This window comes from Oncorhynchus clarkii, chromosome 1 (genome assembly GCF_045791955.1).
Source record: "Oncorhynchus clarkii lewisi isolate Uvic-CL-2024 chromosome 1, UVic_Ocla_1.0, whole genome shotgun sequence".
Lineage (NCBI taxonomy): Eukaryota > Metazoa > Chordata > Actinopteri > Salmoniformes > Salmonidae > Oncorhynchus > Oncorhynchus clarkii.
Window position 1 is genome coordinate 34,556,699 of NC_092147.1, and position 26,791 is coordinate 34,583,489.

The window sequence follows — 26,791 nt, forward strand, 5'->3', positions numbered from 1 at the left end:
TTGTTGGCTCCTCTCTTACAGAACTTATTCACAGCCTGCACTGGCCCCACAGTATCACTCGCCCTGGTCTGGTGATCTCAAGCACATTTGTGACGGTGCGGCCAGGTGCATTGAAGACAGGCCTTCTGTTGGACCAGTCGCCCGTCTGGTCTACATTTCAGCCTCTCTGGATGACCACAAGTATTCACGTCATTCCTCTATCACTGTCTGCCTTTGCAGCCCTTTGCTGTTGATTACAAATCTGTCAACACATTTGGGGGCAGCTGTTAAAACGGCCAGCTTCAGTCAGCTGATTCTAGCCATCCCTTCTGATTAGTTCTAGTCGGGCAGTTTAGACTTCCATTCAGAGGACCCCCACTTTTGTTAGTGTCTTAATGGTCAAAGTCACACCATCTACGTATCACCACATCTCGTTCAGCCTATCAGTGGCCTTGATTACCGGGACTTCAGTTTCAGTTAGTCTATGACCCCAGCAAGCTGTGTGGTCAGAAACGGGCTTTCCCCATCCTAATGAACACTTCCAGTTTCCCTCCTGCTGACATTTTCCTCCTGTTGACTGAATCCCTGTATGTCTGATGTTTAATTCTGCGTGCATCTAAACGTAAGTGCCTTGAGATCTGTGTCATATTATGTGGAGCTAAGTTTTGTGGTTTACTGTGTACAATTACCATGTGATGAGCTTGTTAGCTAGCTCGTGCATCCGCTAGCGTTAGCACTATTGTAAGCATTTTGCATTGGAATGCATGAGCATGTACCATGACTGTTAGCGATTAGCCGTTTATCAACATTGCTCATATTCTATATATACCGTACCAGTCAAAAGTTCTGACACAAATACTCATTCAAGGGTTTTCTTTATTTGTACTATTTTCTACATTGTAGAATAATAGTGAAGACATCAAAACTATAAAATAACACATGAAATCATGTAGTAACCAAAAAAGTATTAAACAAATCCAAATATATTTTATATTCTTCAAAGCAACCACCCTTTGCCTTGATGACATATTTGCACACTCTTGGCCAACTAGTGGTTCACTACGCTTTAGGTGCCTTTTGGCAAACTCCAAGCGGGCTGTCATGTGACTTTTACTGAGGAGTGTCTGGCCACTAAAATAAAGGCGTGATTGGTGGAGTGCTGCAGAGATGATTGTCATACTGGAAGGTTCTCCCATCTCTACAGAGGAACTCTGGAGCTCTGTCAGAGTAACCTTTGGGTTCTTGGCCAAATCCCTGACCAAGGCCCTTCTCCCCTGATTGCTCATTCTGGCTGGGCGGCCAGCTCTGGGAAGAGTCTTGGTGGTTCCAAACTTCTTCCATTTAAGAATGATGGAGGCCAATGCTGCAGACATTTTTTGGTACCCTTCCCCAGGTCTGTGCCTCGACACAATCCTGTCTCTGAGCTCTACGGACAATTCCTTCGACCTCATGGCTTGGTTTTTGCTCTGACATGCACTGTCAACTGTGGGACCTTATATAGACATGTGTGTGCCTTTCCAAATCATGTCCAATCAATTGAATTTACCACAGGTGGACTCTAATCAAGTTGTAGAAACATCTCAAGGATGATAAATGGAAATAGGATGCACCTGAGCTCAATTTCGAGTCTCATAGAAAAGGGTCTGAATACTTATGTAAATAATGTATTTTTTTATTTATAATAAATTTGCAAACTTTTCTAAAAATCTGTTAGCTTTGTCATTATGAGGTATTGTGTGTAGATTGATGATCACTTTAGAACAAGGCAGTAATGTAACAAAATGTGGTAAAAGAGAAGGGGTCTGAATACTTTCCGAATGCACTGTATTTGAAGTAAAAATCTGTTGGAGTTTACATTATAGGGAATAGGCTGGCTTGCATAGTCCTCCATATTACATCACATCCCGAAAATAAATATAGAAAAATATTCGGAATTCTGATTAGTTTTGTGTAATAACTCAAAAGATGCAAATCCATATGTTACATATGGTTAAGTATATGCTACCTACCCTTTAAACATTGGCAATAGCAGTGGCTTTTGACACACCCACTCCTTTCCACACCCCATTACTTTACTTTTGACAAACAAATCAAATCAAAATCAAATCAAATTTATTTATATAGCCCTTCGTACATCAGCTGATATCTCAAAGTGCTGTACAGAAACCCAGCCTAAAACCCCAAACAGCAAGCAATGCAGGTGTAGAAGCATGGTGGCTAGGAAAAACTCCCTAGAAAGGCCAAAACCTAGGAAGAAACCTAGAGAGGAACCAGGCTATGTGGGGTGGCCAGTCCTCTTCTGGCTGTGCCGGGTGGAGATTATAACAGAACATGGCCAAGATGTTCAAATGTTCATAAATGACCGGCATGGTCGAATAATAATAAGGCAGAACAATTTAAACTGGAGCAGCAGCACGGTCAGGTGGACTGGGGACAGCAAGGAGTCATCATGTCAGGTAGTCCTGGGGCATGGTCCTAGGGCTCAGGTCAGTTGAAACTGGAGCAGCAGCACGGCCAGGTGGACTGGGGACAGCAAGGAGTCATCATGTCAGGTAGTCCTGGGGCATGGTCCTAGGGCTCAGGTCAGTTGAAACTGGAGCAGCAGCACGGCCAGGTGGACTGGGAACAGCAAGGAGTCATCATGTCAGGTAGTCCTGGGGCATGGTCCTAGGGCTCAGGTCCTCCGAGAGAGAGAAAGAAAGAGAGAAGGAGATAATTAGAGAACGCACACTTAGATTCACACAGGACACCGAATAGGACAGGAGAAGTACTCCAGATATAACAAACTGACCCCAGCCCCCCGACACATAAACTACTGCAGCATAAATACTGGAGGCTGAGACAGGAGGGGTCAGGAGACACTGTGGCCCCATCCGAGGACACCCCCGGACAGGGCTAAACAGGAAGGATATAACCCCACCGACTTTGCCAAAGCACAGCCCCCACACCACTAGAGGGATATCTTCCAACTTACCATCCTGAGACAAGGCTGAGTATAGCCCACAAAGATCTCCGCCATGGCACAACCCAAGGGGGGGCGCCAACCCAGACAGGATAACCACATCAGTGAATCAACCCACTCAGGTGACGCACCCCTTCCAGGGACGGCATGAGAGAGCCCCAGTAAGCCAGTGACTCAGCCCCTGTAATAGGGTTAGAGGCAGAGAATCCCAGTGGAAAGAGGGGAACCAGCCAGGCAGAGACAGCAAGGGCGGTTCGTTGCTCCAGAGCCTTTCCGTTCACCTTCCCACTCCTGGGCCAGACTACACTCAAGCATATGACCCACTGAAGAGATGAGTCTTCAGTAAAGACTTAACCCACTCATTTCCTTTCGACACACCCACTCGCCAATAGATACACATGGCAAGGCATGGAATAACATGACCACACCACGAGTAGGGTACAGCCGTAGGGTACTCCCTATACTCCCATGTTAAATTTCCTACTTTACTCATAACCCGACAATGGCTGTATTCTTTTTTTTAAATCATTCGATAAACATTTTTGATATGCTTGGTTGGTCGTTAACATACTTCCATGTCATTTAAATCAACAAACTATACTGAACAAAAATATAAACGGTTTTACTGAGTTACAGTTCATATAAGGAAATCAGTCAATTTAAATAAATTCATTAGGCCCTAATCTACCCACTGGGGAGCCAGGCCAGACAATCAGAATGAGTTTTTCCCCACAAAAGGGCTTTATTACAGACAGAAATACTCCTCAGTTTCATCAGCTGAGTGGCTGGTCTCAGATGATCCTGCCTGGAATACAGCCACCCGCAGGTGAAGAAGCCTGATGTGGAGGTCCTGAGCTGGTGTGGTTACGCGTGGTCTGTGGTAGTGAGGCCGGTTAGACATACTGCCAAATTCCCTAAAATTACGTTGGAGGCGGCTTATGGTAGAGAATTTAACATTACATTCTCTGGCAACAGCTCTGGTGGACATTCCTGCACTTTCCCTCAACTTGAGACATCTGTGGCGTTGTGTGACAAAACTTCACATTTTAGAGTGGCCTTTCATTGTTCACACCACAAGGTGCTCCTGTGTAATGATCATGCTTCTTGATATGCCACACCTGTCAGGTGGATGGATTATTTAGGCTAAGGAGGTATGCTCACTAACAGGGATGTAAACAAATGTTTGCACAAAATTTGACAGAAATAAGCTTTTTGTGCATATGGAACATTTCCGGGATCTTCTATTTCAGCTCATGACACATGGGACCAACACATTGCATTTCTTTTTTTTCAGTCAACATCATACCTAAAATCACTTTGATTCTAAAGGTAAAAATGTTAGCATGAACAGAGACTGTCTCATGGAATGTATGTCACAATTAGAGACGATTCCAATGGGCTTTCTTCAGCTAGCTAACATTAGCTATCTAACCCCACTTTTATAGCCAAGATACCGAAAAGATGTTGCATACCGTTTTGTTTGAACAATAGTAGGAAAAAAGACCGCTAAATTATGTTTAAACTACCCAAGGACCAGGTTAAACGAACCTCATGGTTTCAGGCTATACCCTGTGGTGATGATGATGATGATGATGATGATGATGATGATGATGATGATGATGATGATGGAAGGCTCTGGTTTATCTATAAGTCGTTGCTAGGTAAAGCCCCGCCTTATCTCAGCTCACTGGTCACCATAGCAGCACCCACCCACAGCACGCGCTCCAGCAGGTATATTTCACTGGTCTCCCCCAAAGCCAATTCCTCCTTCGGCCGCCTTTCCATCCAGTTCTCTGCTTCCAATGACTGGAACGGACTGCAGAAATCACTGAAGCTGGAGACTCATGTATTCCTCACTAGCTTTAAGCACCAGCTGTCAGAGCAGCTCACAGATCACTGCACCTGTACATAGCCAATCTGTAAATAGCCCATCCAACTACCTCATCACCATATTGTTATTTATTTTGCTCCTTTGCACACCAGTACGGCTACTTGCACACTCATCTTCTGCACATCTATCATCGCAGTGTTTCATTTGCCATACTGTAATAATTTTGCCACTATGGACTATTTATTGCCTTACCCCCCTTATCCTACCTCATTTGCACACACTGTATATAGACATTCTCTATTGTATTATTGACTGTATGTTTGTTTATTCCATGTGTAACTCTGTTGTTGTTTGTGTCACACTGCTTTGCTTTATCTTGGCCAGGTCGCAGTTGTAAATGAAAACTTGTTCTCAACTAGCCTACCTGGTTAAATAAAGGTGAAATAAAATAAATAAAATATACATTTGTGTGTTCGAAGCACTGATTTCAGAGTAAATTGCAAGCTAACACTTGTTTATATCTAACTCGCTATGTAGGTGTAGATATCACCATAGGCTACTTTGGACAACTTGGTAGGGTTGTCTGCACCACTGGTCTCTGGCAAGTTGAAAGGACATATAGACATGCTAACAAGAATCAAGTTTTCTAAATGACTGTTCAAGGGTAGGCAAAGACTGGAAGTGATCGAGACTAACTTATCTCGCTAGCCATAAGTTAACCGGCAAAAAGCTAGGGGTAAACAAACAGTGACATAAGTATAATGTGACAGCTTTACTGTCAGTGTTAGCAGGTCGGGTAACACAGAGTGGCAGAATAAGTATCATGCAAATAATGTGTTGTGACAGCCAAGTATGTTAATAACGACAAGTGATGCTGCTGAAAACGTTTATTGAAACGACAAACGTTTTGGTAGTTTGCTTCGGATGATGCCAAATTTAGGTTAATTACATTATGAATTACATGGGAGTAAAGGTACCCAATCTCTGCTCCCTTCTTGGGGGCGTGGCCATGTTAAGCCACGCCTCGCCTTGTGTATCTGTGCTCCGGTCGCCATATTGGGCTTCAGCTTCCCCCTTCTCAGTAGGAACTAGGAGTTTCCGATAACACGTGAACGCGGCATTAGCATAGCAACTGTGAGTCTAGGCATAAAAAACAACATAACAAACGTGTTACGCGCTAATTAACGGTTATCTGGGACTATTACACTTGTATTGCTTAACACAATTTGCCCCCCAGACGCAATATTGCCTGTTTGTAGACCTTCTTTTATTTTTTTTTATTCATTGCTCACTAACGTTAGCTGGCTTCGTTCTGATCCATAGTACTGTTAGAGGGCGTCCGCTACGCATCCCTCCATGAAGCGCTGCGATGCCCTCTGATTTTATATCCCTTCTCAGCGCTGATCTCGACCTTAATTCCCCCAAATCCCTTTACTCCAAAGGTAAGACTTCTATACATGTTATGACATGGCTGCCTTTGTATTGTATTGCCATTGTTTTGGACTAGGACTGATGAACGGATAGATCACGTTAGTTGGCTAGATAGCTAACGTTAGCTAGCAGCTAGTTTTGCTTATAGCTAGCTAGTTAACTAATGAGTGCATGATGGACCAACTAACAGCTAACGTTAGGGAGCAGTAGGAGGCGTGTTGTGTTATTGTTTTCCCCCGGTACACTCGTGGTTCGGTCCCCCATGACTATGCCATGGTTACAGTATTTAAACGTTAGGTACAGGTTGCATTGTCACAAACCCCTCGATTGCTTGCTGAATTTGTCACGATTGTTCGCGAACCTTAGCTAGCTATTTAGCTAGCAGTCTTAGTTAAGCTGTTAGATATCTAGTCAGCAGATCTGGCCCGCTTGAATACAGCTGCACTGGCGTCGGACAGGCTTTCTGTGTAAATTAGGGGTGTTTTCAGATATAGTCCTCTTTTTTTTTTTAAATAACTGATCTCAGTCCTCTTTAAATTGAACTCAAGTGTGAAAACAAAGCTAAATAAGTCTTTATATTCACACTGCTCTTGCCTTTGAGTTAGGACTTTCTTGACAGTTCAACATTTTTGTGGACAGTCCTCTTTGCATTCATGTTGCTATGTTTCGAAAGGACCCATGATCTTTTTCCAACATTCGCTCAATGCACTCTGGGTAAATGCACAGTGCTGGACAAGCCATACCATCACAACCTGTTATTGGACAGCCAGAGATGTACCTTCATACATTTTGGAAGATTTTAGTTGCAAAATAAGACCTACTAATTAGAATCAAATTATAATATTTACATGTATAAATGACTGGTAACCGGATAAATGGTAGAAGAATAATAGCATAAATAATAATGCTGTAATTGAACTTTTTAGTTTGTGGGACTAATGTGGGGCGGCAGGGTAGCCTAGTGGTTAGAGAGTTGGACTAGGAACCGGAAGGTTGCAAGTTCAAACCCCGAGCTGACAAGGTACTAATCTGTCGTTCTGCCCCTGAACAGGCAGTTTACCCACTGTTCCTAGGCCGTCATTGAAAATAAGAATTTGTTCTTAACTGACTTGCCTGGTTAAATAAAGGTAAAATAAAAAAAATAAAATAAAAAAATGTGAGGACCTATGGCAGGGGAAATGGTTCTGCAGTAGCCTATAGTGTTTGGTGTGGAAATAATGACAAGTGAACCTGGACAGTTTTGTGTTCACATTGCACTAAAAAGGGAACCAATGTAGCTGAAAAGGACCAAGTGTGAAAACACCAAGACACCACAGAGCCAGTGTGAGATATGTCTTGCAAAAAGTTGAGAAATGCGGTGTAATCTGAATTGTCCCATTATCCCAACTGTTACACCAAGGCTGAACGTCTGCTAGTTTAATTAAACTGCCGTTTTCGTCCTCGTGCTAGATGGCAGAAGCCATAGCAGCCATTTTGAATGGCACATGGCGTTGAACAACAAAGGAGCTGATTTGGCTGACACTGCCATTCCAAAATCTCTGCTGTGGCTGCTGCTGCACGGACATGCCTGGTGCCCAGATTGATGGCGTTTGTTGCACAGCGAGAGTGGAGACGAACAGATTCGGTCCAGTCAGTTCAGTCAGTCGTCCTCATGAGTCCTTCCCAGCTAGCTAGTTTAGGCTCGTGTCTAGAAACTTCAAGAATTTGAAACTTGTCTGCCAAAATTAAGACTTGGGAGTGTTCAGAATCATTTTTATCAGCAATTTTAGACATTAATGCCGTAGTTATACATTTTCGGTGACAATCACTATAATACATATGCTTTACCTGTCACCCTGGCCTGATATTGGCTACAATATCTAGCTACATCCCTCTCGTTACAGCAACAAGCGGGAGCGAATGACACTGCCCCGTGTTGTCGGCTTGCAGCGCAAACTCTCCCCATTGAACAGTGTAGACTGTATCATGGTGACCTCTAGATGACTACTACCAATATTACAGGTTATTTCTCGTGTAGTCTACTATCCTATTTGAAATCAAATCAAGTGGGATGGAACATTGGAGATGGTGACCAAATCCACATGGTGACTTTAGTTATTTCTTCCTTGCCCATCAAAATAAACATCACTTTCTTTTACAAGTTTTAACTAGCGCCATGCTGCTGCTGTTGTCAGCTAGTCAACATACATTAGCTTGGGAAGAGCTTATCAGGACGGTTGACTGATCTGAATCTATTCGTCTCCAAACTCGACTCTCAGCTGCACAACATACACCATTCATTTTGGGAACCGGGCGTGTCCATATAGCCTCTCCTGCCTAGTATGAGGACGAGAAGGACAGTATGTATCAGTTAGGATAATGCTGCAGCACAATGCATTTTTCATCCCTGGATTGAGGTACATTTTCAGAGACATCTCACGTCAGCTCTATGGTGTCTTAATCTACCCAGGAAGTCTGTCCGACCCTAGTGCAGCTGTAAGCAAGTGGGTTGGATCTGCTAGCTAGCTGCTATCCTTAGCCAAACCCATTGCCTTAGGCAAACCAAATACTGAGAATCAAACTAGAACTTTGGCAAGCATTTGGGTACATAGCAGGTTACAAGCAGGTTCTGGTTGTTTCAGATGAGTGAAAGTGGTCTTATCGGATTCAGAAAACTTGAATGTCCTCAGAGATGCAGTTAGTCTTGCAGCAGTCATAAAATGTATCACATTTATGAAAATAATCTTTGTGTGCTTGCACATGTCTGTGGATGGGTGTGTTTTTGCCAAGTTCACCTTAATTCATTGGCAGGCCTTGTCAAAAGTGAAGTAGAGTGAAGTGGATGGAATGTTTAAATCGTGATCTACCCAGGAATGAGTTATATGATACAGTAGCTATATTATCTAGCTACTTGGCCAGTTGATGTGGTGTCTGGTTGGTGCTGACTGAGTCATGGCTGCTCTTGTGATAACACCGCTATGAACAGGCTCCATTGTCCTCTCTGCTCAGTCCACTACTCTTTCAGTCCAGCTGTGTCTGGAAGTGATCAAAGCCTGGGGGGTTTTAGTTTAAAGACCTTCTACAGGTGGCAGATATGGCTGCCATGCAAAACCTTTCAGTGAAAATGTACACTGCGCTGTCTTGGTGCATGAGGTTTGCTAGTGGTTTTGGACCTCTCTCTTATTCGTTGTTGGCTAGTCATCTAGGCCTAGCTGGGCTTGCAGCGACGCACTACTGCTGTTTTTTCTCCACATGTAGGCTGACGGGCTTAATTCAAAATGTTTTTTTTTGTTTTCTCTGAACTTGGTCTTTCACCAGAGTTCACAGATGCTCTGTGCATGGACTACCTGTCTCCTGACACTGGTTCAGACATCTGCCTGGACCCTGTGTGTGTTACACTAATGAGCCAGTGTATTAGTGGCCATGCCATGCTAACAGGGGCTGGCCATATGGTGCTGATGTGATGAGGTGATGTGTAGCCTATTTATATGACAGTAATTGGCTGAGGCCGATAGCAGTGTTGCTGCTTCATAAACACTTCTAATGAACACATCTCAAGTGGTTTACTGTTTGTAGACTGGCTACATCTTATATCATCATCACAAATTGATCAAGGCTATGCCATCCATGACATAGGCAGCCTTTTGTATTTCAATGTCTGGCTTTGATTTTGCCATGTAAGTATATACTGCGGAGTGGATAGGATCTTTGTCTTTACTCTGCGTTAATCTCATAGAGCCAGACGTGTGTCTAAATATTGCATAGTCTGTAGCTGTGAAGTCTAAGCATGCAAGATTACCTATGAGTTTAAGATGCATGTTAGATGCCGGGGCATTGCAAGAGACTGTGGTGGATTCTTGGCGTCTGCTTGTGGGCCAACATATTTCTGTGTCATCAAAGTAAAGGGCCAGCTGCGAACAGTAAAGTCTGACCGTTGGCTTGGCACAGCTTCAAAGCTAACGTAATGTGAGCAGCGTGTAGCCAGCTACATAACATACAGTAAGTATGTGGTGAGGTAATCGGATTGTAACAGGGGATGTATGCTGGACTTGGCTGACTTGTTGGCCTAGGCTAATCAGAGAACTGTTATAACGTACTGCTTCACATAGAGGAGGCTCCCCTAAATACATTGAGGTCCAAAAGTATTTGGACAGTTGTTGTTTTTGGCTCTGTACTCCAGCAGTTTCATTTGAAATGATACAATGACTGAGGTTAAGTGCAGACTGTCAGCTTTCATTTTTTGGGAATTTTCATTATGGGGTGAAGCGTTTAGAAATGACAGCACTTTATGTATCTAGTCTCCAAGGCGTCATAAGTATTTGGAGAAATTCACATATAGTGTATTAATTTTGGTCAAAAGTTTAGTATTTGGTCCCATATTCCTAGCACACAAGGACTAGGTCAAGCGTGTGACTCCGCAAACTTGTTGGATTCATATGCAGTTTGTTTTGGTTGTGTGTCGGATTATATTGTGCCCAATACACATGAATGGTAATAATGTATTGTCATTTTGGAGGCACTTTTATTGTAACAGAATATGTTTCTGAACGTTAATCTAGATGCTACCATGATTACGGATAATCCTGAATGATGAGTGAGAAAGTTAAAAGCACAAATACACTCAGTTTTTCACAATTCCTGACATTTAATCCTAGTAAAAATTCCCTGTTTTAGGTCAGTTAGGATCACCACTTTATTTTAAGAATGTGAAATGTCAGAATGATAGTAGAGAGAATGATTTATTTCAGCTTTTATTTCTTTCATCACATTCCCAGTGGGTCAGAAGTTTACATACACTCAATTAGTATTTGGTAGCATTGCCTTTAAATTGTTTAACTTGGGTCAAACTTTTCAGGTAGCCTTCCACAAGCTTCCCACAATAAGTTGGGTGAATTCTGTCCCATTCCTCCTGACAGAGCTGTAACTGAATCAGGTTTGTAGGCCTCCTTGCTCACATAAACTTTTTCAGTTCTGCCCACAAATTTGCTATGGGATTGAGGTCAGGGCTTTATGATGGCCACTCCAATACCTTGACTTTGTTGTCCTTAAGCCCTTTTGCCACAACTTTGGAAGTATGCTTGGGGTCATTGTCCATTTGGAAGACCCATTTGCGACCAAGCTTTAACTTCCTGACTGATGTTCCTTATCCACATAATTTTCCTGCCTCAGGATGCCATCTATTTTGTGAAGTGCACCAGTCCCTCCTGCAGCAAAGCACCCCCACAACATGATGCTGTCACACCCGTCCTTCACGGTTGGGAAGGTGTTCTTCGGCTTGCAAGCCTCCCCCTTTTCCTCCAAACATAACGATGGTCATTATGGCCAAACACATCTATTTTTGTTTCATCAGACCAGAGGACATTTCTCCAAATAGTACCATCTTTGTCCCCGTGTGCAGTTGCAAACTGTAGTCTTGTCTTTTTTACGGTGATTTTGGAGCAGTGGCTTCATCCTTGCTGAGCAGCCTTCAGGTTATGTCGATATAGGACTTGTTTGACTGTGGATATAGATACTTTTGTACCTGTTTCTTCCAGCATCTTCACAAGATCCTTTTCTGTAGTTCTGGGATTGATTTGCACTTTTCGCATCAAAATACGTTTATCTCTAGGAGACAGAACGCGTCTCCTTCCTGAGCGGTATGATGGCAGTGTGGTCCCATGGTGTTTATACATCTGTACTATTGTTTGTACAGATGAACGTGGTACCTTCAGGCGTTTGAAAATTGCTCCCAAGAATGAACCAGACTTGTGGAGGTCTACAATTATTTTCTGAGGTCTTGGCTGATTTCTTTTGATTTTCCCATGATGTCAAGCAAAGAGGCACTGAGTTTGAAGGTCGGCCTTGAAATACATCCACAGGTACACCTCCAATTAACTCAAATTATGCAATTAGCCTAGTAGAAGCTTCTAAAGCCATGACATAATTTTCTGGAATTTTCCAAGCTGTTTAAATGCAAAGTCAACATTGTGTATGTAAACTTCTGACCTACTGGAATTGTGATACAGTGAAATAATCCATCTGTTAACAATTGTTGGAAAAATTACTTGTGTCATGCACAAAGTAGATGTCCTAACCGACTTACCAAAACTATACTTTGTTAACAAGAAATTAGTGGAGTGGTTGAAAAACGAGTTATAATGACTCCAACCTAAGTGTATGTAAACTTCCGACTTCAACTGTAAATATCATACCCCCAAGACCTGCTAACCTCCCCTGTTATTGATAATGGTGCAAGGTTTGCATGTCTTCTCACTCATTATTCACAATTCAATTATCATTATCTGTAGTCACGGTAGCATGCACATTTAATGTAGAAGTGTTCAAAAACCTATTCATATTTACAATAAAAGTGACCCCAAAATGTCACAATACATTATTTACCATTCTATTGGGAACAAGATAATTCGAAACGCAACCAAAACAAACTGCTGATGCATCCAATAGGTTTGTAGTCACAAGCTTGATGTAGTCATTGCGTTCTAGGAATATGGGACCAAACGCTATTCTTTTGATATTTTAATACACTAACTAAATCTGTCCAAATACTTAAGACACTTGCAAATGGGTGGACTAGATGCATAAAGTGATGTCATTTCTAAATGGTAAAACAAAATATGTATGACGTTCTGTTTTTCATATGAAAAATTTGACCTTGAATCCAAAATGCTGGAGTAGAGCCAAATTAAACATTTTAGCTTCACTGTCCAAATAAATAGGTAGTGTATTAATAGGCTTAGCCAATCTCTCTCTTTCAAAATCTCTCTTTCAAAATCTTCACCAATCACATTTTTTTCCTGTTGGTGTCTTATGCAAACAGTGGGGCTTTTGCAAATGTCTAACTTCCATAGAAAATTAGCAGACCCCACCTACTATGGAAAAGGAGAGCGGTGAGTGTGGAAGTGTAGGCGAGAGACTGAGTGCCAGTGGAGCAGCTCCTGCACTGGGCCCTGACCTGACAGTCGTTAGTGTGACTCGCACAAGGCTGAGGTCATGCTAGATCGTCATCCCTCCATCAGCATTCACAAGGGCCCACTCTCTCACTCTAACTCAGTGGAACAGAACACAATAGACACATACCAACAGAGACCATGACCACAGAGGGTGGTGGTGTTACAAAAAAGTCCCACTTAACCGGCAGCAGGCAGGCTAGTCCTAATGTAGGCCGTTGTACGCCTCATGGGCGGAGTCGAGACATTTTAAAAATGAATTGGATGAAGCAGAACATGAGTGCTGTACTGTACCATATGCTGGCTGGAAGTCCTTGTCCCCCCCCCCCTCCCGCAGTGGTTGTAGTGCAGCTCTTTGTGTGTGTGTGTGTGTGTGTGTGTGTGTGTGTGTGTGTGTGTGTGTGTGTGTCTCTAGCAGCAGGGCTGACATCCCAGAGCCAGAGATTGTGTCCGTCTCACTATGCTGCTGGCGTTGACTGTATCACAGGCATATTAGATGACCGCTTGATAGGCTGCATATGGTGGATGGATAAACTGCACATTCACAACAGATATATCTATATCAGGGTGTCTATGGGTTGTTTCTTAGCAACCAGGTGACCTCCCACTGTTAAAACAGTAACTAGTTGGTTGTTGGTTGTTTCTGGTGCACTAACAAACCCGTGATTTCTCTCCTCCTCACCAGAGTCTGTGTATGACCTCCTCCCTAAGGAGCTCCAGCTGCAGTCGTCCTCCTCGCAGACAGACACACCCACCATGAGCCAGAAGAGTGGGGGAGAGGCCGGACCGCCCCCTTCTGCAGCCATGGCCTCAGGTTAGCTCTTCACTCTGTCTGTATCCTCACCTAGATTATTAGGGGGCAGAACATAAGACTGACCTTAGTTCAGTGTCTAGTGGACAACTTCATGCTAGTCTACTTCCACCGTTCCTGCTGAGTGCCTGTGGGGCAGTTGGTGCTAGTGGTGGTGTATTCTGGGAAATTGAGTCTTCAATTGTGGGCCATGGTTACTGTAGACAGGACGGGTGCGAGAGATTGAGAATAAATATTGTTTTGTTTGAATGAACGAACATGGCCCTGGTTTATATATATATTTATATTTGCATTAGCCTATAGCCAAAGTCATATTAGGCTAGTATTGCTTGCAATCTGTCTGGTGTGTCTAATCAAAATTGGATTAAAAATGGTTTTGTTTTCTTCCCATTGTCCTACGTTTTCAACTCTCTTAGATGGAGCGATGTAAATTAGCCCCACCACTAGAGACAACCTTTACTGTCAGTTTCTATTGTTTTAATTGTATTCTTAGATGATGAGAAGAGGTGAAAAGAGCTAGGCTATAATTAGCAAAGCAATTATTGTGTCCTTTTAGCACTTCTGAATTAGCACGCCTGTCTGAATCAACTGTCTGTGATAGACTTTCAGTGAAGATGAGATTACACACACACACACACCATGTGGACCAGCATAAAGAAAATATCTCAAGAGATGTCATTTATATTAGATCAGAAAAGCAATATGTAGTGTTCCATCAGCATGCGATTTGAAGGAAGTTGCTAACTAGCGTTAGCGCAATGACTGGAAGTCCATGGGTATTAGCAAGCATGCTAGCAGATACCATAGACTTCCAGTCATTGTTCTAACAGTAGTTAGCCAGCATTGGCTTGCAAAACTACCTCTAACTTCCTTCAAACTGGACGCATAGACATAAAAATGGTATCCATGGGGTCATCTGACTCTGAGGAAGTAGATAAAGTATTCATACCATTTAGCAGAGGAAGCTGACTGACTGAACACAGTAGTCATGTGGCTGCTGTCATTGTGCACAGTAACTCAGGATTAGGTTGAAGTTGACCCTATAACCACTGGTAGAGGCTCAGATAATTCTCAACCCCTTTAATGGTTACTGTTAGGATTGGGGTGTAGGGTAGACTGGTCCCAGATCTATATGTGTTTTAGCCAACTCCTCTGACTCTTGTCATGCCATACATGTACCAGGCTAGGGTAATCTGATTCTAGATCGGTGGTTAGGGGCCGCTTCTACCACAAGCTCATTTTCAGAGTTGGAGAGCTGGCTTCATGCTAGCCCAAGCAAGCACTACATGCATCATCGTTTTATCAAAAGACACTTAAAATAAAAAGGATCAGCTATCCTCACACAGTATTTAATTGACCCAATTTGCTGATTGCCAGGAAATTGAGTCATGACTGATCAGCTCTCTTGTTGCTCATTGGCTGTCTCATTTGTATTGCAGGAAGTTCCCTCCCTCTGAGGCAGGGGGCATCTGCATATAAAATGGCCTGCAGGTCACTGCTCCATAGGTCAGAGCCTTGTTTATTCTGTTGCCATGGCTACGCTCAGTCCCAACCCAATCCTCCAATTGGCATGCTCAGACTGCTGTATAGGCCCACTGCTGTATGCACCAGCTGCTGTATAGCTCTACTAGTGTATGCACAAACTGCTCTAGCCCCCCTCTACATTTAATTTGGCACTGTATCATTAACCTGCAAATTTGTTAAGAAGAAAGTCTGACTGACCAGATGTTTTTATTTTTGGGGGCAATGTATGTAACAATTTTAAAAGCTTGCGTTTGTTTTTTGTAAACAAAGCATGTCAGTTTTGTCACTGATTTTGTGTTTTTTTTATTGAGCAAGTTTTGATTACAGAACATTCGATTTGGGCCTATTTGTACCATTCTCAACTTTAACTTCAGAAAATTTGCCTGACACCAGAGAACTCTGGCATGCACAGTGAGGGCATTTAGCCACACAAACAACGTCAAATGAATTTAGAGTTGGGAAGAGGGAAAACTCTGGACAAATCATGCACAAATTCAGCTGCGTGAATAGCCTGCTCTGTATTGACATCCATACTAACAATGTGATCGGTCCACACGCCATCCAGCCACCTCACCCAGCCCTTCTCCATCCTCTTTGGCCACGGGAGGCCCCAGCTCGGCCCCTTCTACCTCAGCCATGGACCAATCCCAGCCTCCTCTCCTCCTCCACCATCCCAGTGGGGCCCCCAGAGAGGGGTCCGGAGCCCCAGAAGGATCCGAGAGGGAAGGGGTGGAGGGAGCTCTGTCTGCCTCTGAAGGTGGAGGCGGCAATGGGACCAGCTCTGGAACAGGAGAAGGAAACCCAGGAGCAGGGGGGGTGGGATCCCAGCAGCAGCCCCAGAACACCCCCTCTAAGCGGAGGCCAGTGTTGAGCATCTCCCCCCCTCCGGAAGACCTGTTTGACGACAGCAGTATGTCCTGCCAGGAGAATCCAGCCCCGGCCGGGCCAGCAGGTCCAGACTCAGAACACAGCAGCAGCATCTGGGCTGACGACTCGGCCTCCAACTTCAGCCTGGTCAGCTCCAACTCCTACAACGACAACACAGAGGTGCCCCGCAAGTCCCGTAAACGCACCCCCCGCCAGCGGCCCGGGGCCAAACCTGCACCCCCAGAGGACAGCATGGACGTGTTTGATGCAGACAGCGCCACGGCCCCACACTTTGTTCTGTCTCAGCTGGGCCCAGACAAGGCCAGCCCCAAGCCCAGGTTGGTTGAATAGAATGCTAGTCTCCTTTTTAGGTGCCTTTGCTAAGAGCATGAGGATTTAAGTTGCCATACCATTGACTCTGTTGCACACACAGCAAAGCAGCGGCATCACCTGGAGGCCTAATAAAGAGGTCCTCTGAGTGAAGTATGTTGTGTGCTCTTCAGTTCTCTGGAGGCTGGGTGGCTGCTGAAGGGAGGCCTGCTGTCAGGTCAGTGTCCCCAGAAGAGTGAGGGCAAGGAGCTGAAGATCCTGGTGCAGCCAGAGACCCAGCACCGGGCACGCTACCTGACCGAGGGCAGCCGCGGCTCTGTCAAAGACCGCACCCAACAGGGCTTCCCCACGGTCAAGGTGAGAGACACTTAATAAAATATATAAAATATACCATTGGTTAGCCGTAGACAATTGTGCTATGTTGGGTTGAGCTGTGTTGCCCTCTACTCACCATCTTCTCCCCTTTCTCTCTCCAGTTAGAGGGCGTCAGTGAGCCGGTGGTGCTGCAGGTGTTTGTGGCCAGTGACACAGGCAGAGTGAAGCCTCATGGGTTCTACCAGGCCTGCAGGGTGACAGGACGCAACACCACGGCCTGCAAGGAGGTGGACATCGAGGGAACCACCGTCATAGAGGTCCCTCTGGAGCCCAGCAGCGCCATGTCACTTGCGTAAGGGACTCATCCATTGAGTTAATGAACATTGGAATATCAGTGGGGTGTTTGTTTCATCATCTGAATGTTCTGTAACGTTGAATCTTGACAGGGTTGACTGTGTGGGGATCCTGAAGCTGCGTAACGCGGACGTGGAGGCTCGTATAGGAGTGGCCGGGTCCAAGAAGAAGAGCACCCGGGCCAGGCTGGCATTCAGGGTCAACATCCCCCAGCCTGATGGGTCTGTCTTAACCCTACAGACCACCTCGTCACCCATCCTCTGCAGTGAGTCAACCAACTATCGCCCTATTCATACAAACACAAGTAACTGGTTACCCAGTCAAAAGTACATTTGAATGTGGATGTGTTTGTTTGATGTTCATTAAATTCTGTATATTCTTGTCGGGCTGGAACGAAAGCTGGCCAACAACGTAGTGTCAATGGTAGGGTTTTGTGAACAGCAATTCTTCACACTCGTGTGCGTGTGCTTCCCCAGCCCAGCCAGCAGGGGTGCCAGAGATCCTGAAGAAGAGTCTCCACAGCTGTTCAGTGAGAGGAGGAGAGGAGCTGTTCATCATAGGGAAGAACTTCCTCAAAGGAACCAAGGTCATCTTCCAGGAGAACTCAGCAGGTACCAGCACTAACCTGCCGGTCTTCCTCCTTTCTTCCCAGTCTTCTTTTCCTTTTGTTCGCATCCTTTTCTGCCTCTCTCGGTGGTGTCTGTGACGTCTCCTCATAGTGACCATGTTAAGATATTGATTCCTTTTCTTTCCAGATGATGAGTCGTGGCGGGCCGAGGCAGAGATTGACATGGAGCTGTTCCATCAGGTAACAGATGGATATTGATGCATGAGGAATGCATACGGGCCCGGCGCTGACTGTTCTAATTCTGACAATGTTCTGTTTCCTCCAGAACCATGTGGTGGTGAAGGTTCCGCCATACCACAGCCTGTCTGTCTCCTCTCCTGTCTCTGTGGGCGTCTACATCACGACCAATGCCGGGAGGTCACATGACATCCAGCCCTTCATGTATATCCCAGACTCAGGTATGTGTGCTGATACTTTCCTTCAGTATTTGGATAGAAGGTAGTAAGCGATGGGATGAAGAAGGGAGGGATGGGTTTGAGTAATGGTGTGGTGTGTGTGTATATATATATATAGTACACTGTGTGTGTGTTTCTGTTTTATACCACAGCAGATAAGTCCCTGAACATGTCTGTGAAGACAGAGGGTTCTTCTCTGGCCAAGGCCTGCATCTTCCATGACCAGATCAATTATCTGGCCTCTGACCCTGCCCAGTCTGCTGGCGAACTGGTTAAACGACAGGAGGTCACCCCTATGGAGGTCTCCAGCAATACCCCATCCACAGCACTCTTCAAGGTAGGAGCAATATACAGGTCATATTTAACCAAGGGTCCTTGTATGTACATTTAGATCAGATGGTTTGGCTGGGACATCACCCATTAGTTGTACAATCAAAGAAGACATCTTGAGTCATGGCCAACTTGCAGGGAAGTGTGTAGATTCTAGAAAATACCTCTATTCAAAATTATTTCATTACTCTCTTTTTGTCTCCTCCCTCAGCCACCCTCTGACACCCTTATCTTAGTCCAGCAGACCCTTGAGCTGAGCTCCAGCACCCCGCCTAGGAATGAGTCCTTCCCCGGCCCCATGCCCCTCCAGCCTGGGGACATGGACCTCCCCCATGCCCCTGTCTTTCCCTCCCTGGAGCCTTTCAGCACCATCCAGAAGCAGGACATCGCCCCCATCACCTCCTTCCCCGTCTCCAGTGACACTACCACCCTCCCCCCTGTCCCCCCAGAGGTACCCCAGCAGTTCCTCCGGGACCCCCAGGAGAGCCTGCCTCAAGAGGCCTCCAACTCCTGCAGCGGGATGATGGTAGTAGGAATGTCCCAGATGGCGCCCCCCTCCCAGGCCCCCCAAGTTCCCCTGTTTCCCCAGGATGGGGTGGCCCAGCTGGAGAGGGCAGTAAGGGAGCTCCAGGCAGGGGGCAGCAGCCTGGTACAGCAGGTCCTAGAGGCAGCAGTGGCTCAGCAGCAACTCAACTCAGTGTTGTACAGCCCCGCGTCCTCCACTGACTCCCTGCAGCAAAACGTACAGGACACCATGAACAGCCTCAGACTGGGGTGCACTGAGGGCTCTCTGGCCACACAACAGCAGTTGCAACAACAGCAGATCCTTGGCAACATGCAACAGATACAGCAGCAACAACAGATACAGCAGCAACAACAGATACAGCAGATACAGCAGCAGCAGCAGATACAGCAGCATCAAGTCCTTGGCAACATACAGCTACAACCACAATTATTAATACAGCCACAGGATCAACAACTGCAACAGCAACAACAGATACTGGGGAACCTACAACAGCAACAATTACAACATCAACAGTTTCAACAACAACAGCAGCAGCAGGTCCTAGGAAACATACAGCTACCGGATCAACAACTTCAGCAACAACAACAAGTACTGGGAAACCTACAACAACAAAACCAAGCAGTAGGCAGCATGCAACACTTACAGCAACAACAACAACAGCAGCAGCAGCAGGTGTTGGAGAACTTTCAGCAGCAGCTCCAGGCTGAGCTCCTCCAGCCCCAGATCCACTCCTCGTCTCATCCCCAGCAGCAGCCTGTGTCTCTCCTCCAGCAGGCTGGGGAGCTGCTCACCATCCAGACCTCCAGCTTCCCCCACCAGCCGCCCTCCCACACCTCCCCCCCACAGCAGCTCCTCCAGTCCCCCAGGCCTCTGTCGGAATCCCCCAGCCCGCAGCACCAGGTCCAGGCCGCCCTGCTCCAGAACACTCTCACTGTGCTGACCAGTGGTAGCCGAGATAATGAGCAGCAGGTCACGGGGTCCACGCTGTTCCTCTCTCCCAACACTCTCTCTAGCCAGGGTAGTCAGCAGCAGCTAGCATTCCTGTCCTCCATGGAGACTTCAGCCAGTGATCCCCAGACTGTGTCAGTGTTCCAGTCTCAGACCCAGCAGCAGCAGAGCACCCCCATGGACCAACAGCAGTCCCCCCAGCAGACACAACCACAGCAAACCCAGCAGCAGCTTCCCATGGCTCAGCAAGGCTCCTTGTTACAAACTAACACTCTGTCCTCCAGCCAACACCCTCAGCCCCAGCCCACAGACCTGCTCCTCTGCACCGCCTCCCTCAACCCCCAGGCTCTGCCTCCAACCCTCCTCTTCAGTACCCAGGGCCTCTCTATGGGCAGCAGCACCCCTCACCCCCAGGACACCCCTGCTACCCTCCTGTTCTCCCAGCCCACCATGGTCGGGATCAGGGTGGGGGTGGCCCAGTCTGACCCAGCAGAGCCCATGTCCTTCCAGGACCAGAGCTCCACAGTAGGGGGGACCACAGCCTCCATCAATCCCCCTCAGCAGGGCCTGTTCCAGGGCCAGCAGCCTATGCAGGTGAGCTCCAGCTCAGGCAGTGGCCCTGACAGCCAGCAGGTGGAGCTGTTCCTGCCACAGGGTTCTCTGTCTGGTCTGCAAAGCAACATGGCTACGCAGGAACTAGAAAACCAGGCTGCAGCAGCTGCAACCATCTTTGTGATGCAGAGCGGACTGGGGGTGGTGGAGCTGCAGAGTACCGCCTCCCCCCCCGGTCAGAGACCCCCAGAGCAGCTGTTCCAGACGGGAGTGAGTAGGAATGTCGGCCAGCCAGGAGGACAACCCAACCTTTTTGTGTTCGGCCTCCAGAACGGTGAGACTGCTTTACCTGACAGGATCAGTACTCATCGTGGACTGTAATGGAGGAATATTTACGTATATATACTGTATAAATTGTTTTAAATGTTAAAATAATCTTTGTGACATCCTCCTCTTTCTCCTCAGATTCCTCCCAGCTGATGACGTCCACTGGTTCAACACTGTCAGCCCAGAGCCAACCCCAGAACGCCAACCCTGTGCAGGCAAGCCACATCCAGTCTCTACTGGACTCAGACATGGCCCAGACAGCCACACCCATGCAGACCAACCTACAGACCCCAATGCAGACAAACACACATACTGCCATGCAGACCAATATACAGACTGCCATAGAACCTAGCCTGCCGACCCTTATGCAGACCAGCTTACAGACCACCTCCCAGAAGATGGAGGACCTGCTGGACAGTCTTCAGGAGCAGTGATCATTACTGGGACCACAGACACATTGCTGGGGGTTCTTGTGATGTCTGCCCACTCTAAGACTGGGACAGGTTGTGTCTTCTGCTCACAGTACAACCCCCCCACAGATGCAGAGAATGGGATAGAGGTGTCTCACTATGCTACGAGCCCCCCTAGGCTAAGAATATGTCATGATGTTTTTAAAGATTTGTATCAAATGTACTCTTGTGCCCTTGGCTCATATTTTGATGTGATTGTACATGCATTCGTACAGATGGACAGGCGCTGTGATGATGAGTTGGTTGAGTGACTGCGCCTTTTGCTCAATCAGAGGAAAGTAACTCCATCAGTCTAACTTATACAGTGGTTCTTCTTTTTCATGCTGTACTGTGTTATTGATGGCCTAAGAGTGGAGGGAGGGAGGGAGGAGAGAGGGATACAGAAAGTTGGACCTAGAGAGAAAGACAGAAGAGATTTTATTGAGGGAAAGGGGCGAAAGAAGGACGGCCAGAGAAAGGTGTCTCGCCCTGTTCTTGTTTGTGATTGCAAGGCTTCAGTCCGGTCACACAGCAGTCTGTGTGTATCTGGTCACACAGCAGTCTGTGTGTATCTGGTGTTGCTTTGACATTTCAGTCTCCGTGTGGTCTCTTATTGTTACAAGTGGTTACAGATGCTTTCCATGTTTTTGAAGCATTTGCATATGTCGTGCGACTTTCGTTTGGGGGGATTTTAGAGTTGGACTTGGAAGTCTTTCCAGTTCATTGTGAATAGAATGGTGGTTTTAAACATTAAGCACTTTATAAACTGTTTTGTGTGACCAGCAAATCCTTATATCCATCCATAGGCTTTCTATGGTTAGTCACATTGTACTGGTTGATGTCCATTTTAAAAATAATACTTTTTTTAAGTTGTCATGGTATACATTTAAACACATTGACCATGCATTCATACATTTTTCATTCACTATATTTTTGGAATTATATATGAGATTGTTTGTGTCAGGTGTTCATCTGAAGCCTATTTATACTGAGTGGTCCATTCAGTGTCTCTGTCAATACCGTCATTCCCATAGCGGGTATACATTGTTCGTTTTGGTGTGTCTCTGATTGTAACTAGCTACTATTCATAGGCTTTCATATCTCTGCCCACACACAATTTTCTTTTGGTCTGATACATTGTGTGTGTACATTTATGCGTGTGTTATTTTTATGGAGAATGTACAGCACATTGCTATCTGTAGCCTACTATTTACCTTGTATTTTACAATCTGTAAGTTAGCCACTGGTGTTTTACCTTGTCTTGTGTGTGTGTGTGTGTGGTTGTAGTTTTTGGTTGGTTTCTGGTTCATGTACGGACAGATGTTGAACCACTACTGTCAGCGTTCAGGGCAGAGCTGTGTGAAATAGACACAGTACCTGTCCCGTGCATTGTCACCAGGGACTCACTGCTACACAAAAACTCTGCTACAATAGCCACACTACCATAGCACTTACTATAAAGCAATGTTTTGGGCATGTACTCTGTGGTATGCTAGTATGGACATTGGAATGTGGCCTAAAATCTGTTACTTAGGCTGCGTTTACACAGGCAGCCCAATTCTAATCTATTTTTTTCAGTAATTGGTCTTTTGAACAATCAGATCTGAAAAAGATCAGATGTGAGTGGAAAAAATGTCAGAATTTGATGCCTGTGTAAACTTGCCATAGAGATGGCTATTCTCATGTTATCTATGGTGCTATGTGCAGCAGTGATGGACACTTCTAATGTGATGTTTATACTTACATTTATACTCATGTCACATCAACAGTACTGATATTAATATTGTGGTAAAGTCTGAATTGTGTTTCTGGAGTAATTGCTGTGAGCAGGCAGTGTGAGGGGAGTGTGTCCTGTTTTCAAACTTGTCATATTTGTTAAATTTTTTAAATATCCTGATGTTTGTTTACTCATTTGTAATTGGTTTACTCATTTTAAATCATGCAGCTTTCATGGATAATATTAACATTGTTTTTGTACAAATTACAAACTTTAAATAATACAAATATTGGATAGCACTGTACATGTGGTAAGGTACTCTCCTCCCAAAAGTTTTGCCTCTGTCAAATCCATCCAAATGAATATGCATTTTAAACCATGTTGCTCTACTTTGCTTTAGATGCAAGCAGCCTAATTTCCCCCCACTAATTGGTCTTTTGACCAATCATTCCAGATCTTTTCCAGAGATAATCTGATTGGTCAAAAGGCCAATTAGTGAAAAAAATATCAAATGGGATTCCTGTCTAAGTGCAGCCATTGACACAAACGGATGAAATGAGAACCATTTGGTTGTTGCTCAGATTCCTACATGCTCATGTTTACATTCTGTCTTGAAAAAGTAGGATTACTCCATTTAAAAATGTAATTTAGAAGGTTTCTTACCCATGAGTCAGATTACATAGTATTTTTATAACAGATGTTCAGTTTTATATACATGCAGTATATAATTTTTCAAACGTCGGACTGAAACCCAGTGTGCAGTTTGGGGGTGTGTATACTACTAGATCGCTTCATGTAGAACGCGGGCCAATAGTCACGATTATACTCTCATTCTGTGCAAACCATATAAATGGAATATATGCAAGGGACACCATTCCAAGCATAGACTTAGAATGAGTTGTAATTGTGTAGTTCCATATGAGATACAGCTTGTCAAAGATGGTGGCACATACTCTGAGACCACCCACAGAAAACGTCAACTATTTTCAACCTCCCATTTGGTTTCACCCATTCAAAATATAAATGAGGCTTAAACACAATAGATAATCACCTCCATTGCTGTCCAAGCGTTCCATTCCATTTTTATTGGGGATTTTCAAGAGCACATGATGCCTCACTAAGCCATACAAACAGAAAAAGCCAACCTCTGAGTATCTCCTCTGTGTGATGAATGTAACTTTATACTATATAAACTGTTTTTAGAGGAAATATGAGGTAGCCTAATCTTGAATGTTCAGTGCATTGTACATGTGTGGAAATACATTGTTTTGTGGTTCTGTCTGGTTTCCTGTTCCAAGGTCAAGCGCTCTTATTTGGCTTGATCGATTGCTTAGTTTAACTGTTTGAATGACTACATATTCATTTGAAAATACTAGTTGAAAATGTTAACTTTAAGGTGGCAAAATATCACACATGCTCTCCACACACATTATTTGTCATTAACTCATTAATATCCATGTTGAAATATGAGATGGGGGTTATCAGTTGTGAATTTCTCAAGTGTGCCTTGACAAACCATCAGTGTAGTACGTTTACCAGATCCCCTTTGTCATGACTGTTCATGTCCCTTGTCTGATGTCCCTCTACCCTAGATGATCTGACTTCTCATACTTCAGTCTAGCCAGTGTCCGTGTTCTGCTTTTAGTTACATGACCACCTAACGTGTTTTCATTTCATCCATCCCTGGTTGCAGTTATGTTGCAAGTCTAAAGTGTGATCACTAACTCTATAGTGGTTTCCAATTCCAGTCCTCCAGTACCCCCAACAGTCCACATTTCTATTGTAGCCCCAGACAAGCACACCTGAATCAACTTGTCAGCTTAATCATCAGGCCCTCAATGAGTTGAGTCCGGTGGTTTTTGTCCGGGGCTACAACGAAAATGTGTGCCGTTTGGTACTCAATGACGAGTTGGGAACCACTGCTCAAGGACTTTGTGCAGCTTAATCCGTCAACTGTATCTGTTTGTGTCCCTATTTCATGCCTGTTGAGATTCATAATGATGAGGTAAAAGGGAAAAGAGGTGGAGATTGTTCTGATCAGGTGTTGTGGAATTCTCTCGTAACTGTTTGTTTGTCAGCATAACTGTTGTTGCTGTGAAGAGCTTGACATGATGAAAAGGTGGTAATAAAGACTCCTATTGGAACAGTGTGAGCTGTGTTATGTCAGTTTGCTTACTCACATTTCACCCTGTGTCTCATGTTTCCTCTGTTCAACTGTTCTTTGTAGAGCTTTAAGGCTAGATTCAATGAGATCAAGCATTAACCGGGGATAGCTGATTTCAGGGCGGGACTATGGCATTAGGTGCCCCCGGGGGGGGGGGGGGAGGCTGAGTTCAGGGCCAGCGCCCTCATTACCTCTTAGTCGGTGACTGACAATCACCTGTATGTCCTAACACTAGAATATAGCTCCTGGATGACAGGAAGCTTGGCCCAAGTGATGTACTGGGCCGTACGCAGTACCCTCTGTAGCGCCTTACAATCAGGTGCCGAGCAGTTGCCGTACCAGGCAGTGATGCAACCGGTCAGGATGCTCTCGATGGTGCAGCTGTATAACTTTGAGGATCTGGGGACCCATGCCAAATCTTTTCAGTCTCCTGAGGGGGAAAAGGTGTTGTCGATCCCTCTACACGACTGTCTTGGTGTGTTTGCACCATGATAGTTTGTTGATGTGGTGTCACGGACCGGCTCAAAGCCCGTAACAAAAGGGAGACCGTGGAGATAAGGAGTAACAAAATATATATATTTATTAAATAAGTAACTAAGTATAATATACAATGGTGTGTGTAATCAGTAGTGTAAGTGAGTGTTTTGCAGGCATGAAGGTGATAATGCAGAGTGTTGAAAGATGCTAAAGCAAACAACCAAAAAAACACCAAGAAACACAACAAAATCTATAAAGCTGTCTGCATGGAGAGTCTCCTCCATGAATGGGGAAGTGGTGTATTTATCCTGGGACACACCGGGCCCAGGTGTTTCCCATGTAGCTGACGACCCTCCCAACTCCGCCCACCAGCATCCTAATAAGGAAACAACAAAGAGAGAATACGGCAGACAGAGTGGAAGGGTCGTCACAGTGGACACCAAGGAACTTGAAACACCTGCCCCTTCGATGTGAATGGGGGCTTGTTCAGCTCTAAATTTCCTGTAGTCCATGATCAGCTCCTTTGTCTTGCTCACGTTGAGGGAGAGGTTGTTGTCCTGGCATCACACTGCCAGGTCTCTGACCTCCCTATAGGCGGTCTCATCGTTGTCAGTGATCAGGCCTACCACGTTTGTGTCGTCAGCAAACTTAATGATGGTATTGTACAGTTGATAACCATTGCTATAAAATGTTAAAAATCCAATCTTACTGAATCATATATGTCTTGTTTTGCCTATTCCTCCGTACAATGTGTTGGAAATTCAAAATTGTAGCTTAGTCAACTTAGACACATTACCGACACCACCAGGGGACTTTTCACAGAATGCCGGTCCAGAACAAAGACATGAGTGCATGGAACTCCCTTCCATCTTTTATAGCACAAATTAACAGCAAACCTGGTTTCAAAAAACAAATAAAGCAACGGCACAGCGTTGTGTATGTACTGAC

The 26,791-nt window shown here is 45.1% G+C and overlaps 1 protein-coding gene across 2 annotated transcripts; it reads left to right on the top strand.

Moving 5' to 3' along the window:
* The first annotated feature begins 5,877 nt into the window (after positions 1-5,877).
* On the top strand, positions 5,878-25,350 carry LOC139406391 (nuclear factor of activated T-cells 5-like). 2 transcript variants are annotated; one of them, XM_071148939.1, is made up of 13 exons: positions 5,878-5,906; positions 6,096-6,214; positions 13,815-13,943; positions 16,030-16,669; positions 16,835-17,018; positions 17,138-17,328; positions 17,423-17,595; positions 17,807-17,941; positions 18,086-18,138; positions 18,224-18,356; positions 18,506-18,690; positions 18,895-21,043; positions 21,175-25,350. In XM_071148939.1, the coding sequence occupies exons 2-13, from the start codon at positions 6,142-6,144 to the stop codon at positions 21,468-21,470; spliced, it is 4,341 nt and encodes a 1,446-aa protein (XP_071005040.1). In that variant the 5' UTR covers positions 5,878-5,906; positions 6,096-6,141; the 3' UTR covers positions 21,471-25,350. The 2 variants fall into 2 exon arrangements, with proteins under 2 accessions (XP_071005040.1, XP_071005048.1); XM_071148947.1 differs by having other exon boundaries at positions 5,889-6,214; positions 18,509-18,690.
* Positions 25,351-26,791: the final 1,441 nt, after the last annotated feature.